We start from the raw sequence: 15,896 nt of genomic DNA, 5'->3' as shown, positions 1-15,896 counted from the left end.
CCAAGGTCCCTGTATAAACACCATTTGTTCTTGCAGCCATAACAGTGATGAAATATAGCTTCCCATACTTCACCGTAACCTTAATCCAACAGACGCTCTTTTGCTCACTTGAGTTAATAGCTGACTGGCAAACTCTGCAAGACTCCCCCAATTGCATTGAGGTGCCAAATTACTCTACAGTGCCCTTGTACAGCTCAAAAACTTTTTCAGAAAAAACACACACTTTATCTTCTAAAGACTTTTCTAGGAAACACAGCCACCAGTCCCGGTAAATGATGATAGACAGGCGGGAAAGCGGACCTTGCTAATTGAAGTAATGCCTGGCAGCCTCTAAATCTCATTCCAAGTTGACACACTTTGAAATGAATGTACAGAGTGAATGTCCAGACCTGAAAACATGTCGAAATATGTCAGGAAATTAATTCAGGGATAAAAAGTTCATTTAAAACTGATCTTGCAATTAACATTCTTGCAATTAATATTCCTATAAATCAGCTGTTGCCAGTCAAGATACATAGGGTGAGGATAGTTGGAGATTTTTTCCTCCCAGCAAACTCAGCAAATATTTTTTTATAATTTAACTTATCCTCTCTGTGTAGGCAGCCACAATGATCAGTAGTCAATCCTGTGTTCCCAATTGGCATGCTAGTCTCAATGAACTGGGCTATTCCTATTGTGGAAGGGAAACAGAATCATTCCAGAGGTAAATGAGAGGAAAAAAGCAGATAAAGGAGGATATTCAAAACCCACTAAACTGAACTCACATGTCAATTTGTGACATTTTTGCATTAGAGAGATACATCAGATAACAGTTGCTGAAAATCAGACCTTAATAACTGCTTTGCCAGTAACATTTGCCACTAGAAAATTCATGGCGATATCTTCACAATTCATGTGGGCGTCCACCCAGTTCTTGATGTCTCCAGGCATTTTGTAGGTGTAAAGGTAGTTAAAATACTGCAGGATAGAAAGGTAAGGGAGAAAGGAGAATGCAACTTTAAATACATTTACAGAGACTGCCTGCCTCCCTGCAAAATATTCCAGTTATTGGGAACAGTTGACAACTAAGGAATGGAATGTGAGCAAACCCTGATCCTCACAGTCTAGCGGTTGGAGCTGCATTTGTGACATTTCACCTTAAAAGTGAAAGAGTTGCTGCTTCCTTTTAGCCAGTCACAGCGTTAGCCTGCTAGGCACACAAAGATAGCTCTCTATTTGTGCACAACAACTATGCCTTCTTTGCCACACCCCATGTGTAGAAAAAGGAAATATTTCTGCATTTGCTTTTCTTCTTTTAAAACTTTAATTGCAATCCTGTATTCACTGTGCAGTAACACGCCCCACAAACTTATACTATTTAATTGTGTTTTTCTATAAGTTCACCAAAACAGTTCTAGACAGAATAGGTGTTTCTATAGCCAGAGCAGGAGAATATAGCTTTAGGAAGGTCTGCAACTGGTTTTTGAATTGCTCTAGAAACTGTAACCATAGCCTCACGAAATGAACTCCAAACAGTGCTACAGATGTGGACAAAAACACACCCCATCCTTTTAAATATTTAATATGGTGTATTGTTGGAGTCTCTTCTGCATCTCCAGGCACCTTGCTTGCTCTGAGGGTGCCTGCACCTTCTCATTTTCTAAGAACGCATCAGGTAATATTTTGTGCCTCCACAAAAAGGTGGATAGAGGCCATCACTGACAAAAGACAACAAAGAGGGAAAGGGGTCAAACATGAGAGCCAGATTTTCAAATGGGCCCAGTTTATTCTCAGCGGAAGCTGCTGAGCCCTTCTGAAAATCTGGCCACTTTATTTAGATGCCTAAGGAGAGGAACATCTCTTCTGAAAATATGGTCCTTTATTTACAAACACAATTGCATTGCCATAATTAGGGTAAGATTGCAAGGATGGACTGAGGGTTGAGAAAGACATTTGAAAGTTCAAGTATAAGTCAGGAGTTTCCCAAAAGTTGTATATTAAATTGCAAGCTCTTCAGGGCAGGGACCACATCTTCCTATATATTTGTACAGTACCTAGCTCAATGTGGGCTCTATCTGGATATAAAAAAATACATTGATTTTTCTTTTTTTTTCCTATTTAACTCCCACACACACAATTCACACAATACCTTTCTGTGCCATCAATATTATACCACTTTTAAAAGTTTTGCAATGCCATCTGTAGTAAATGACCAAATAAGCAGCACAATAAAATGAAGACTTGAATTCTCAAATGAAAAATTATCAGAAATGTTAGTCCATACACTTCCTATTTATCTTGGAAATCAGTGCTACCTTGTGATAAAAAGCTGCTCCAGTAAGCACCATGGAGACTTCATTGGTCCACTCTGATTCATACTTCCATTTGTTCATCTCATGGTCCCACAGATGCAGGCGACCTGGATACCCAACCAGCCTGTCAGGAAACTCCCGCCAAACCTGCAGAGAGTAACAGAGGTGTTAAAGCCAGCACTGCCACAAACAGTGAGCTTACTCAGTTGAAACGATTCAGGGACGCTACTTAGAGAAGTTACATTTATACTGTTCCCTGGATCACTCCACCAACTCCCACAGGGAAAAAAATACTCAAGCAGTGAGACAGCCTAGCATTTAGATCGTGGCAGAATGCACTGTACATTTAGGGAAATTTGCATTGTGTAATAACTGTTCAGCCCCCATGCTTTGTACAGTTCATTCTTGCTCAGTAAACAAAAATCTTTTGATGAGTTTTTATAGCTCTGAACAAGAGTATAGCTATTTAACTTACATTTTCTATACATGTTCCCATCACTGCCAATTCTCTGAGTTAGGTGTTAAATTCGGAAGCTAGGTATGGGAAAAGCCTATTGGGTTCCAATCTATTAGGGTTCTTTTCTCTTGGGCCATTGAAGGATTGTTCTTTATTTTCTATTGCTTTCTCCAGTCTAGTTTTAAATGGCTCAAGAGGCTTCTATCATTTCCCTTAAAAATTATAACACAAACTAACAAATTTCTCCATTACGAAGCTTTCCCTGACTCAACCTATTTCTGCCCCTTCATTCCCCCCAAGCCCCCACGTGCTTCCTTAAATGATCCTAAACAGCTTCATCTTTCAAACTGCTGCTACTCAGTTCATTCTGCGACACTAATGTGAGCACTTGTGACATTAAAATTCACAGTGCTAGAAGAAGCTTCTATTGAGAAACAAGGAATTTTTAAATAATGAATGTCTGGGAAGGAAATACATGTAAGTAACTTTTATTTTGAGTTTGTTTTAAAAGAACCCAACATTTTCAAGTGTGGATGTGGCTCTTTAATTAATGCAAGAAGACAGGAAAACAGCACCAATTTTCCTGTTAAAGGGAACACAACTGTTCTGCTCAAAAAGAGTTAACATTGTTTAAGAGCCAAGCATGGTTAAAATGGAACTTTACACATGGTGGTTAAGGCTACAACCTAATCTGCTCTCAGGAGTGACTTTGGCTCTAATACTCCACTTTCCTTTAACAGGGACATGTTCAAAAGCTACATGTTATATTTCTTTATATTCTTCAATGGGTGCTTTGGTGAAGCTATTGCTACATGACAGGCGTCTTTACCCTTGACTTGTTCCAGGCAGCTGGATACAATCAAGATACCATCCTTGTCACTTCATACATTACTCTGCAGCTGACTACAGGATCCAACACAAGTGGGCAAGAACAGGGACAGGGCATCATTAATGCAGCCCCCATTCTACACGATGCTGGCCACATTAAACAACGGACAATTTCCCAGGAGGGGAAAACGGATACAGTGTTCAAATTATTTACTAGGAGCAAACACTAGTGAAATATATGGGATTTTCTATTTGCCAATAACGAAGGTAACATTTATTTTGTGCCACTAATTTTAACCTTACAGCATTATTTTTATCCCAGTGAGTGTCAGACCCACTTGGATATGATGCCTGACTGTTAAAGCTTAAAATATAGCATAGGGCCACAAATATTTCTGATTCAGATTGGTGGGGTGCAAATGCAAATGCAAACTAAACCATTCGTGTCCAGGTTTCACTCTTTCTATATGTCAGCAAGGAATTCCCTTTAACTGCCTCATCTTCATTCCATAAGCATTCCATCTTCATTCACCCATAAAGCTGGATTCACAGCAAAAGGGTTATCAAGAGTTCTATTTTACTGAAAGCCACATTGTGCAATTTATCTGCAATTCCCTTAGTCAGGGCACCTCGTACATGCCAGTGCCTTTTAACTACATGACTTGGACTGGAAAACTCTACTAAAGTATGTTGGAAATGTAAGATAAAACAGTCAGTACTAGATCTTGAACTGTCTCTTATAGGCTTCTACTGTAGGTACATTACTACTATTTTACATTTCTATATCCCTTTCCATTCAAAGATCTCCACACATTTTGCAACTGTCAATTATTATACTTTTGGAATTCCCCATAGGAGGAAAATTATTATCCCTATTTTACAGATAATAAGACATGCCAAAAATCACATCGAAACCAGGAATGAAAATCAGATCTTCTGACTCTGACCAGTACCTTACCCGTAAGACCACCTTTCCTAGCAATTATAGGGCATGATCTCAGTAGTATCTAAGTAATTATGTGAGAGAGCTCTCTATTAGAAGGCTACTGCAGGCAAAAAATGTCTTTGAAAGTTTTATAGCTCTCAAGAGAGAAGAGGCACTCAAGTTTTTGTCGTAACTGGGTGTCATCAGCTGATAAGGAACTATGTGACTGCCAAAGAACCCAAAGGCTTAAATTACATTCCACTGCTTCTTTATAACATAGCTTCAAAATATCAATGCACAGCAGAACAAGTATATAGCTCACAGCCCCCTCCCCCCCAAGTCCTATTGCACCTTTCCTAGGACTTATATTTTTAATTATTACATTTTAAATTTAAAAACCCTACTGTCCCCAACTGTTGAACTGCACCACAACATAAGCTATTGAGGCTCAGCAAAGGATTTGAGAGAACACAGCAGATTTGTAACACACACTCACAGCTAAGAACTCCTGTACAAAGAATGACATGCATATTGAAGGCAGCTGAAGGAAGGATTAAACTCAACTACTGCTTCCCAAGGGACTGCAGTGCCCTTGTAGCACAGGAAAGGCTGCTTCATATTCCTTTTAGCTTTGCTGCTCCTTCAGTGAGAGATTTGCTAAAGTCCCACTTGACAAAGTAAAAACTAGGTTTTATGGATAGTGGCTTATAGTCTTCTAAAAGCACCAATGCAGGACACACCACTAGCTTCTGGCCTCTGGAAACTGACAGCCTGCAGCAGCTAAAATATATAACCCAGTTGTTTCAAGCAAAGATTGCTTTTAAAACTACTGCTAGTGAACTCCATGGAAATGTTGTTTTTTTCCTAATGTTCATCAGTAGTTCATTCGCTGGCTGTTCTTGGAAGGACTCCAGATAGCTACCTTCAATTCATAGCCCAAATCAACACAAGTACTTCCACAGTCAAGTTAATACATCCAGCTTCTGTTTCTATGGGAGATTTCACAATAGCTTATACTTAACCTTATACTAAATATTCATTTCGTATTACTGTCCTTTTTTGATTTGAGGGTTAGCTGCCATGTATGAATCTGCTAGGAATCCTTGACACTTTGGCTTGTGATCTTGACATTTCTCTAAAGATAAGGAAGGTCGGGCTTGGATGGGAGATATTTAAGAAAATCCTTAAGTGCGGACAATTCAGTAGGGAGTACTCATCTCACCTGTCAGCATACTTCCAATGCTTCAGCATGATAGAGTATGAATGCTTTTAGCCATGCCATCTTTCGTAAAATCCTAGAAACGTAGGGCTAGTGGGGTCCTTGAGAGGTCATCAAGCCCACTGAGCTATGGTAGGACCAAGTACACCTAGACCAATCATTTTCAAACTGTGGGTCAGGACCCCTAATGGGGTCGCCAGGGCTGGTGTTAGACTTGCTGAGACCCAGGGCTGAAGCCAAAGCCCGAGTGCCACCACCTGGGGCTTTAGCCCTTGGGCTTGGGCTTTGGCCCCCGAGCTTAGGGTGGCGGGGCTCTGGCTTCAGCTTTGTCTCCCCAGCCCGGCATGGCAGTGCTCAGGTGGGCTTAGGCTTCCGTCCCCCTCCTGTGGGCATGTAGTATTATTTTTGTTGTCAGAAGGAAATTGCGGCACAATGAAGTTTGAGAACTGCTGACCTAGACCATCCCTGACAGGAATTTATCCAAACTGTTCTTAAAAACCTTCAATGAGGGGATTCCACAACCTCCTTTGGAAGGCTAGTCCACTGCTTAACTATCCTGATAATTAGAAAGATTTTCCTAGTAAACCTAAATCTTCCTTGCTGCAGATTAAACCAGTTACTTTTTGTCTTACCTTCAGTGGGCATGGAGAGCAACTGATCACTGTCCTCTTCATAACAGCCCTTAATACATTTGAAAACTTATCAGGTTCCCTCTCAGTCTCCTTTTCTCAAGACTAAACATGCCCAGATTTTTTTTTAACCATTCCTCATAGGTCAAGTTTTCAAAACCTTTTATCATTTTTGTCGCTCTCCTCTGGGCTCTCTCCAATTTGTCTACATTTTCCTTAAGAGCGGCATCCGGAACTGGACAAAGTATTCCAGCTGAGACCTTGCCAGTACTGAGTAGAGTGGGACAATTATGTCCCACATCTTACATACAAAATTCCTGTTAAAATACCCCAGAATATTACCTTTTTTCACAACTGTATCGCATTACTAACCCATACTCATGATCCACTGTAACCCCCAACTCCTTTCCAGCAGTACTACTGCCTATCAGTTATTTCCCACTTTGCAGGTGTGCATTTGATTTTTTTCTTCCTAAGCCTAGTACTTTTCACTTGTCTTTTCTGAATTTTATCTTGTTGAGTTAAGACCAAATCTCCAATTTATCAAGGTCATTTTGAATTCAGCTCCTGTTCTCCAAAATGTTTGCAACCATTCCCAGCTTGCTGTCATTCACAAAGGTTACAAGAATACGCTCTGTTCCATTAACCAAGTCATTAATGAGAATCGTGAATAGCACTGGACCCAAGACTGACCCCACGAGACACAATAGATACATCCCCCAGTTTGACTTCGAACCATTAATAACTACTCTGAGTATGGTCCCTCAACCAATTGTGCTCCCACCTGAATTAATTCATCTAGACCACATTTCTATGGTTTGCTTATGAGAATGTTAAGTAGGACTGTATTAAAAGCCTTACAAAATCAAGATACATCACACCTACAGTCTCCCACTCTGCACTAGGCCAGTAACCCTGTCAGAGAAGGAAGCTGGTGTGGCATGATTTGTTCTTGACAAATCCATGTTGGCTATTCCTTATACTCTATTATTCTTTAGGTGCTTACAAAATGATGGTTTAATAATTTGTTCCAGTATTTTTCCCACGTATTGAAGTTTGTCTGACTGGTCTATAATTCCCTGTGTCCTCTTGGCTTCCCCTTTTTCAAGACAGCTACTAAATTTGCTCTTTTTCAGGCTTCTGGGACCTGAGTTCTCAAAGATCATTGCTAATAGTGCAGAGATTGCTTCAGCTAGTTCCTCAAATACCGTATGATGAATTTCATCAGGCCCGGGTAACTCAAATACATTAATTTATCAAAATATTCTTTAATCTGTTCCTTCCCCCTTGTTGTTAATATTAACTGTGTTAAGTCTCTGGTCACTATTAACCTTTTTACTGATGACTGAAACAAAACAGGCATTAAACACCTCAGCCTTCTTGACGTTATGCATTATTAGCTCTTCTTCCCTGCTAAGTAGAAGACTTACACTATCCATCTTTCTCTTGCTTCTAATATATTTATAGAGCCTCTTACTGTCTTTTATGTCCCTTGTTAGTTGTAACTCATATTGTGCTTTAGTCTTTCCGATTTTGTCCCCTAGATGCTTGTGCTATTCTTTGGTACTCCTCCTTAGCAATCTGTCCATGTTTCCACTTTCTGTAGGATTCCTGTTTGATTTTCAGGTGATTAAAGAGCCCCGATGGAGCCATACTGGCCTCTTACTATTCTTCCCATCTTTCTTTAGCGTCAGGATAGTCTGCAGATGAGATTTCAAAACAGAAGTTCTGACAATCTGGGCTTATTAAAGATCTTAGGGTACTAGCATATCATAGAATATCAGGGTTGGAAGGGACCTCAGGAGGTCACTTAGTCCAACCCCCTGCTCAAAGCAGGACCAATCCCCAATTTTTGCCCCACATCCCTAAATGGCCCCCTCAAAGATTCAACTCACAACCCTGGGTTTAGCAGGCCAATGCTCACACCACTGAGCTATTACACAAGAACAGGACATTAATCCAAGTGTCCAAGCCTAATTCCAAAATGAGTGTTTATATTATGTCTCCCTAAAGTGCCCTCTGTAGTTTCACTTAGATACAGTGTGCTTTACCTCTTGGCCCAAACTATTGTGTAATGTTGCTGTGCAATACAAAAACAGCTGCCACCATCCATGCCAGAGGTGGCTTGAGTGATTTCTTCTTGTAGAGCACAATGGATGAAAGCTGCTATTGTAATAAAGATATGAGCAACGGATGCACCAAATTAAGAGTTTTCTGATCTGTTTTAGAACCAGTAGCAGAAAGAACAAAGTAGTTCCAAAAGAAGGAAAGAAAGTGTAGTCCTATAAAAGTGAAATGCTGTGGCTCTCCTATGTGGATTAAGGAAAATGCAATAAATCGGGGCTGTGGACCTTTCTCTCTCACACTCCATGGGCAGTCTTTTCTCGCTAGTGTTGCTGTTAAACAACATAAATAAGAATCCCAGACCAAGACAACGGATGCCTTCCATGATTCCAATTTGAAGAAAAAAAAACTTTACCGCAACAGCAGAGTTAGTTTAGAGAAGTCTCAAGGGCGGCATGTAGGTTCCAAACATAACATAACATACAAATCCTCTTTTAGAAAGCAAAATGGTTACATTATTCCTGCTTTGAAGGGGAGAAAGATTGTACTAAGAACCACCCTTTTACTGGGGCTATCCAAAACTTTAATTAAGATCACTTTTTGATTAATATGGATGTAATGGGTGTAATAAATTCATCAATGAGCAGGCCATGATTTTTACTTTTGAAGTATGGCAGAAAAATTGAGACCTTCAAAGTGAACCTTGGGGTAAGGCAAGACAACCATCAAACAGAAGCAGGCAATATGTTTACAATTCCAACCAACTGTGGCCAACTCTTTCCTAGGTATATACAGATAACATGCAATCTGAAAGACTTCAGAGTAAAAATAGCTTGGAGGGAATAAAGTAATTCCATCTTAAGTTTTTTTTCTTATTACTTTAATATTAAATGGTTATACAGTACTTTGAAGTTGTAAAGTACTAAATATTTATTAATAAGTCCTCCCAAAAATCCATGTTTGGAAACTATTATCCCTGTTTTACAGATGGACAAACTGAGGCACAGAAAGATTAAGCAATTTGCCTTGAGACCACACAACAACCCAACTGTATCCAAAAGAGCAGGCTCCAAGTCCCTTGCTCAAAAGTAAAAACCAATGGATTTCCCCTCAATTTTTTTTTAATTATGATAATCTGAATATATTTAGTTTCTTGACTTTTTTAGTAATCTGCCTTGAAATGAAAATAGCAGAGGCTAATGAATGGTTAGAAAAGTTGTCTTGTTCCGTTTAGTACTTTAGTTTGTTATTACCTCTACTTTTGTGAAATTTTGTCACAGGTTTCTACAGAGATCCTATTTCAATTTACAATATTTTAGGTATTCCTATACCTCCTTATAACAGCAGCAGACAGGAACAGCTTGCGCCTATAGTTTTTACATTATGTAATAAATCATTGAACTGTAAAAGTTCACTTTTAACAAGTAAAAAATGTCTGACACTGAGTGTTACTACAATTTTTTATGGCAGAAATCGTATGGAGATCAAAGTTGTGGGGCTTTTGTTTTGAGTTTTATTTATTAATTTATTTTTTAAGATCCTACTCTATACATCCACATAAGTCTGTGTGACAGAAGGGTTTTGCCACATGTTTAAAAACAGAATTTCAAGGATGAGGGGAGAAGCGAAGAAAGTAACTAAATGTCACGTTTCCAAATGCTTCTTGTGACTGAAGCAGAAGCAGACGTACTTTTAAAAGAAAACTTTCTTGTAACATTATATGCTGCTACTATTCCCTCTGGATTCCCCTGCAAATGAGTCAAGAACTCAAGAGATACTTTCCTGGTAAAATACATAAACAGATAAATAAATTATCACAGGCTGAGGACAATTTAAACATCTGGTAGCCAGTTCAGGCCTGTCAAGCAAGTCAAAGACACTCAGGGCCAGAGAAGATCAATCTGCAGTCCCTGATTTCTGGGCTGGAGAGCAGGAACTTATCATCCCCGCTGCCTTAAGAGGAAAAATTGTATAAGTAAAATAAGTTGCCATACTTTTGTATGATTCAGCATTTTTAAAAAAACTAGTAATCTAAAAATATATTGATTCAAACTAGCCCTGGGTTTGCTTCATACATGTTTGATGAGGTATTTTACTATTCTATCTGTATGGCAGTGTATTAAACTAGAATGGTTTTACAGTTAAACTGGGGGACTGCAAAATATGTCTCCCAGACAAAGTAATGCTGTATCGAAACAGCTAAGTTCACCCATGCAAGCTGTTACTCAGGCAGTCCTGAAATCCAAGCATCTGGCCCACAGCAGGCAAATAAGAGTTTCTCTACATGGAGAATCACTGTGCAGCAAGCCAAGGTGTAAATCTACAATACACGAGCCTGCCGAACACTAAGTCACCTTCTGTGTGCTAGAAGTTCCCTAGTAGGCTTTGACATACTGCTGTTTCACACACGGCAACTCAGCACACAACAGCCTAGTGTGCTATACAGTCACACACTGGCTTGCTCTTCACTAAATCTCCATGTAGACAAGCCCTGGACTGGATAACATGCTCTAATGGTTTGAGCTGATGGGGCATCATGAGTACTGGATTTAAATTCCTGATGCTAAGTAAATGTAAACTTGAGGAAGTCACGTGCACTATTTTTTGCCACAATTTCCCCCATGAGGATAATAATCTCCTAACATGGGGGCATAAGAGACTTAACACCTGTGAAGTGCTTTGTTATGTAAGTGTAAAGTATTACGTCTTTGGATATGCACGCTCCTTATTTTTGATTATGATGATTTCCTGCTGAAATACAACCTAAGATCACCTGCGGTAGTGTCTTTAAACAGAAGCCCTCGGAGCTTTGCACCACCAGTAGTGAAGGCTCATTCTGGAACTACTTAGGATACTTTTTAGGTTTTCTTGAATTTATTTTTGTTTCAGTTTGAGCCAGACTTCTGGTGACATAAGAATTAAACTGGTAACGGAGGCAGTGTTTACGTTGCACACCAGTCAGAAGCTCTGTTAACATTACATTTTTCTCCTCTAAAACTTTCCACCATTACTATCACCAGTTCAGCCCCACAGCTGGTAGCAAGAGTAGAAGCACTAATATAGATAGGGCTCTGATGGCTGTCAGTGATATCACTACTTTGCTATCTAACCCTTTTCAGAACAGTTCTATGCAGTACAGAGTTTAAAGTGCTCAGGGCAGCAGACTTTCTTATGGTGGAGATGAACTGTCATTAGCAATGCGGGGGGAACATCCAGGGTAAAACATAGTATAGAAAAGACCAACATGGCCATAAAGAATCCTTCCCACAATTGTCTTCTTTTAGTTCTCCTTTCACGTCTCACATACTAACGTGTAACTGTTACACTCCCAAGGGACATATTTCCCCGTGACGACATGTGGTACTCTGTCTCCACTACTTAAAAAAAAATATTGTAACATATCTAAGTTTCCACAAATAACTTCTTGAATCCAAAACCTGGTAATTGGCTAAAAGTTTCTCTCACTTGGAGAGGACTCACATTAAAGGGATACTGAAGTTATACATCTTGACAAAACCCTATGTTAGCAGGTTAGATTAGTAACAGCGAATAGATTGCAACATTTATTTTACTTTCTAGTCTTTTATGCTGTTTGATTTTGTTATTTCACTCTGGGCAATGAAATTAACTCATCAGTTTCACAGTCCAGCTCTCACGCATTAAGCCCAGTGTCATTTTATTTGGACTTCCCGTTCTCCAGCAAAGTGTAAATAATACATACATACATTTAAAAAAACAAAACAAAAAACGCTTTCCTGACCTGGTTTTAAAAGAAAATTTTAATTTACTTAATATTTCTATTAATACTAGATTTTGGAAAAAAGTCTTCTATTTCCACAACACAGAGCATTGTTGTTTGTACGCAAGTGTTATAGTAATGTCAGATTCTATATACTTAGTCACATACCCAAATATAAAAAAGGAAGGAGAAAATAAATGCCGTAAGAGAAATTTCAACCCCCTTCTTTAAAATCTAAATTTCAGAAGCGAGTGAAACTCACTACCTCCCTTTAAATGTGTGGTCATTTTGACAGATGTTTTACGTACAGATTTGAAAATTTCACCTTCCTTCTAATGCCATGGCTAATTGATTTGGACTCTATTTTTCTCTTTGTTGATACCATCACTGTAACAGCAGCCACTGCGTCCTCACTGCCTCCACCATGTGTGTTGTGTATCTTCCATTTGACAGACTATATCAATCCCCCTTTTTGTTGTGCCACACCTAGTACTAAAGCACTTGCCCCTCAGGAGGCCTTTCCTGTTCTTAATACTTAACCTCTGGACCTTGCCTTGTCCACTACTTCATACAGAAAGGAGGTGTAGATAAGGTACTATCCAGTGGAGCAACTGCTGGCTACTGATCTAAGAGACCAGTAAACAGAAAACTTTCAGTCACATTTGATTCCCATTTGTTAGAATAGCTCAGGTGTTATGCATACTGAGAATCATTTATTTATTTGAAGGTGCTTAGCTGCTAAAAATATTCTAGAGCAATGTAACAATATTTATTTCTATTGTTCACAAAACAAATGGTCACAGCTGGACCCACCAAATCCAAGATGGGCAATAATAAAGAATGGACACATGTGACCCTTATTTACTGTGAAGCTCTCCTATAGACACAGACCTGAGGTATTAACTTTGGCAAAACCTCTGTGACTTGGCATGCCAGTAGAAGTTACTGAAATTGAAGAGCCATAGACTCCATTCCCACCTAGCAGGGATTTCTTTTGTCTAAAGTATACAGAATTTTCTGGAGACTCATGGCACTGACAGGCCATTTACAAGGTATTTACTGTTGGCTAAGAATTTTACCATAGTTAAAAGGCTTTTCAAAAAATCATGAGCCCCCAACCTTTTTTAGGCCAGATCCTCAGTGGGCGTAAATTGGCACTGATTTACTGATGTCAATGAAGTTATGACGACTTATACCAGCTCATCATCTGGCCCTTTTCCCCATGCGATACTCATATATACACACACAGTGTTAGGCAGATAGCATAACATGGCGAGGAAAAAAGTAATCCTCTTACCTCATAACCAAACTGCAGTTCATCTGACGTCAACATGATGATATCATCATCAATGGCCAAGACTGCCTCCGTTTCAATCTCATCATAGGGGAAGAAGCGGTTACTAAGCTTGTTTTCTGTGGTCTTCACAACCTTCAGTGGAACCCGAATCTTTGGCCATAGAGAGTCTGAGGAGAAACATTAAGAGAGAAAGAATTCACCATTACATTTTGATTCTTATTAAGACTGCATCCCATCCTCAACCTGACTTTTCCCTCAGTATTCTAATCCCACAGAAAAGGTTGTGGGTGTTTGATTTATATCTTATTTTCAACTAGGGAAAAATAGCAACAAGAGAGAGAACCTGATTTTTTCCACAGTGCAATTAAGATTTTTACAAACATATATACACAGGGGTTACTAAGCCTATCACTGAAATGCAGCCACCACTGGCGTGGTATGTGGGAACTGTTTAACAGGACATAGCAATACTATGTGACAGTTTAAGACATGAAGCAAATAAGAATATTTTATCCAATTGAAACTGTAGGGAGAATTGAGGGAGGCAGAAAGTCATCACCTACATCAGAATCTGTTCAGGCCATAAAGAATTTGAAAGGGAAGTTTACTCTTTACAGCTCCAAACAAAGCTAAATTCTAAATGCATCAGAGAAAAACAGAGATAGCTAAAAGGTTCATTGCCATTAATGGTTACAAACTGAATTATCACATATGGGAAAATTAATTTATGGGGGGTTTTCTTTTGAAAAATCTAAAGTATCAGGATTAAACCAAGCTAAAAAAGAATTCTAAAAGTACATTTTGAGATTTCCACCACTGAAAGTGGGGTGGAAAGTAAGGCACCGTTACACTAACTGACAAACTATACAAAATGGTTTAACTAGTAATAAAGTATACATGTACAAATGGAACATGTCAGCTTTGCTATGAGAATATTACAGTTTGGGTTTCTGTGCTTAAATTTGATAACTAAAACAACTGTATTAACACTTATTTGCAGTTACAATATATTACAACATACTACACGTGCATCTATTGTTGCATAATGTATTCTATTCTATCAGAGACCGCTTGAGTAATTAAAAATATTGTAACAAGCACAAAGTAATAGAGCTAAGATTTCAATATTAAGCATCAACTCTTCATTTTCTAAATTTGCATGTTTAAAAACAATCTTTCTAATGCAAAAGGTTAACAATGGTTGCTATTGCACAAGTGATGGTTTGCAACAGTATCAAATTATCTAAAAGCTTTTTAAAATAAAATAAATAGATAGCTAACCTTGCCTACTCCACAACCCAGCCAACGCTGGCGGGCTGATCTCTTGTAGTCACAGGCTTTTTTTAGGACAATTGGAATGAGGAGAGAGGGTACTGACCTCATGAAGGAGGGTGCAGAAGAGAGTGCAGAAGATGATACAGACATTTGTGGGAAAAGAGACAATTTGGACATTGAAGATTGGTATGAATGGTGGAGTGGAGTAGGCAAGGGAGTAACAAGATACAAGACCATTAAAAGTAGGGAGGCACATGTTAAATGGATTAAGAACTGGCTAACTTACAGACCTCATAAGGTCCATGGGGAATCATAATTGAATGAGGATGCATCTAACAGGGTACTGCAGGGACTGGTAGTAGACCTGATGTTATTCAACATTTTCAACGACCTCGACAAGCACATATAAAATCGCTGCTGATAAAATCTGCAGAGGGCACAAAGATTGGCAGAACGGGGAGTCTGTCTGGGAAAGCAGTGACTCCGAAAAGGATTTAGGGATCACAGTTGACAAGCAACTCAACATGAGCTCCCAGTACAATGCTGTGGCAAAAAAAGCCCAGTGTGATCTTTGGATATCTAAAGAGAAGAGTATGAGTAAAAGCAGGGAGGGGACTTTACCTCTGTATAGGACATTCATAGATTCCAAGGACAGAAGGGACCAGTGTGATCATATAGTCTGACCTCCTGTATGGCACAGGCCACAGGACTTCCCCAAAATAATTCCTAGAGCAGAGCTTTTAGAAAAAAAAATACAATCTTGATTTCAAAATGGTCAGTGACGGAGAATCCACTACAACCTTTAGTAAACTGTTTCAATGGTTAATTACCCTCACTTAAAAATTTACACCTTACTTCCCACCTGAATTTATATAGCTTCAACTTCCAGCCATTGGATTGTGTTATATTTTTGGGGTGAGACCAACAGGAAGTTCTATTGTCCACATTTTAAAAAGGATGTGGAAAATCTGAAGCAGCTGTAGAAAATAGCCACAAAAGTGATTAGAAGGCTGGTGAAAATGCCTTAAACAGTGGCATACTTAAAGAATGCCATCTGTTTAGTTTATCAAAAAGAGAGATGACTTGATTACAGTGTACAAGTGCCTTCATGGGCAGAAAAGGCTGGGTACTAAAGGGGTCTTCAACTGAGTGAAGAAAACATAAAAAGAACC

At 39.1% G+C, this 15,896-nt stretch overlaps 1 protein-coding gene across 1 annotated transcript in view; it reads right to left on the bottom strand.

Moving 5' to 3' along the window:
* EXT2 (exostosin glycosyltransferase 2) overlaps positions 1 to 15,896 on the bottom strand; it is a 106,536-nt gene that overhangs the window by 13,036 nt on the left and 77,604 nt on the right. The window contains exons 10-12 of the mRNA XM_084631674.1: positions 13,450 to 13,616; positions 2,295 to 2,438; positions 829 to 957 (exon numbers count right to left, since the gene is read on the bottom strand). Of these exons, the coding sequence (XP_084487800.1) occupies positions 829 to 957; positions 2,295 to 2,438; positions 13,450 to 13,616 (440 nt within the window). The remainder of the gene's footprint in view (positions 1 to 828; positions 958 to 2,294; positions 2,439 to 13,449; positions 13,617 to 15,896) is intronic.

The sequence above is a fragment of the Lepidochelys olivacea genome, assembly GCF_965140295.1.
Source record: "Lepidochelys olivacea isolate rLepOli2 genome assembly, chromosome: 6".
Lineage (NCBI taxonomy): Eukaryota > Metazoa > Chordata > Testudines > Cheloniidae > Lepidochelys > Lepidochelys olivacea.
This window is presented reverse-complemented; position numbering and strand designations above follow the sequence as displayed.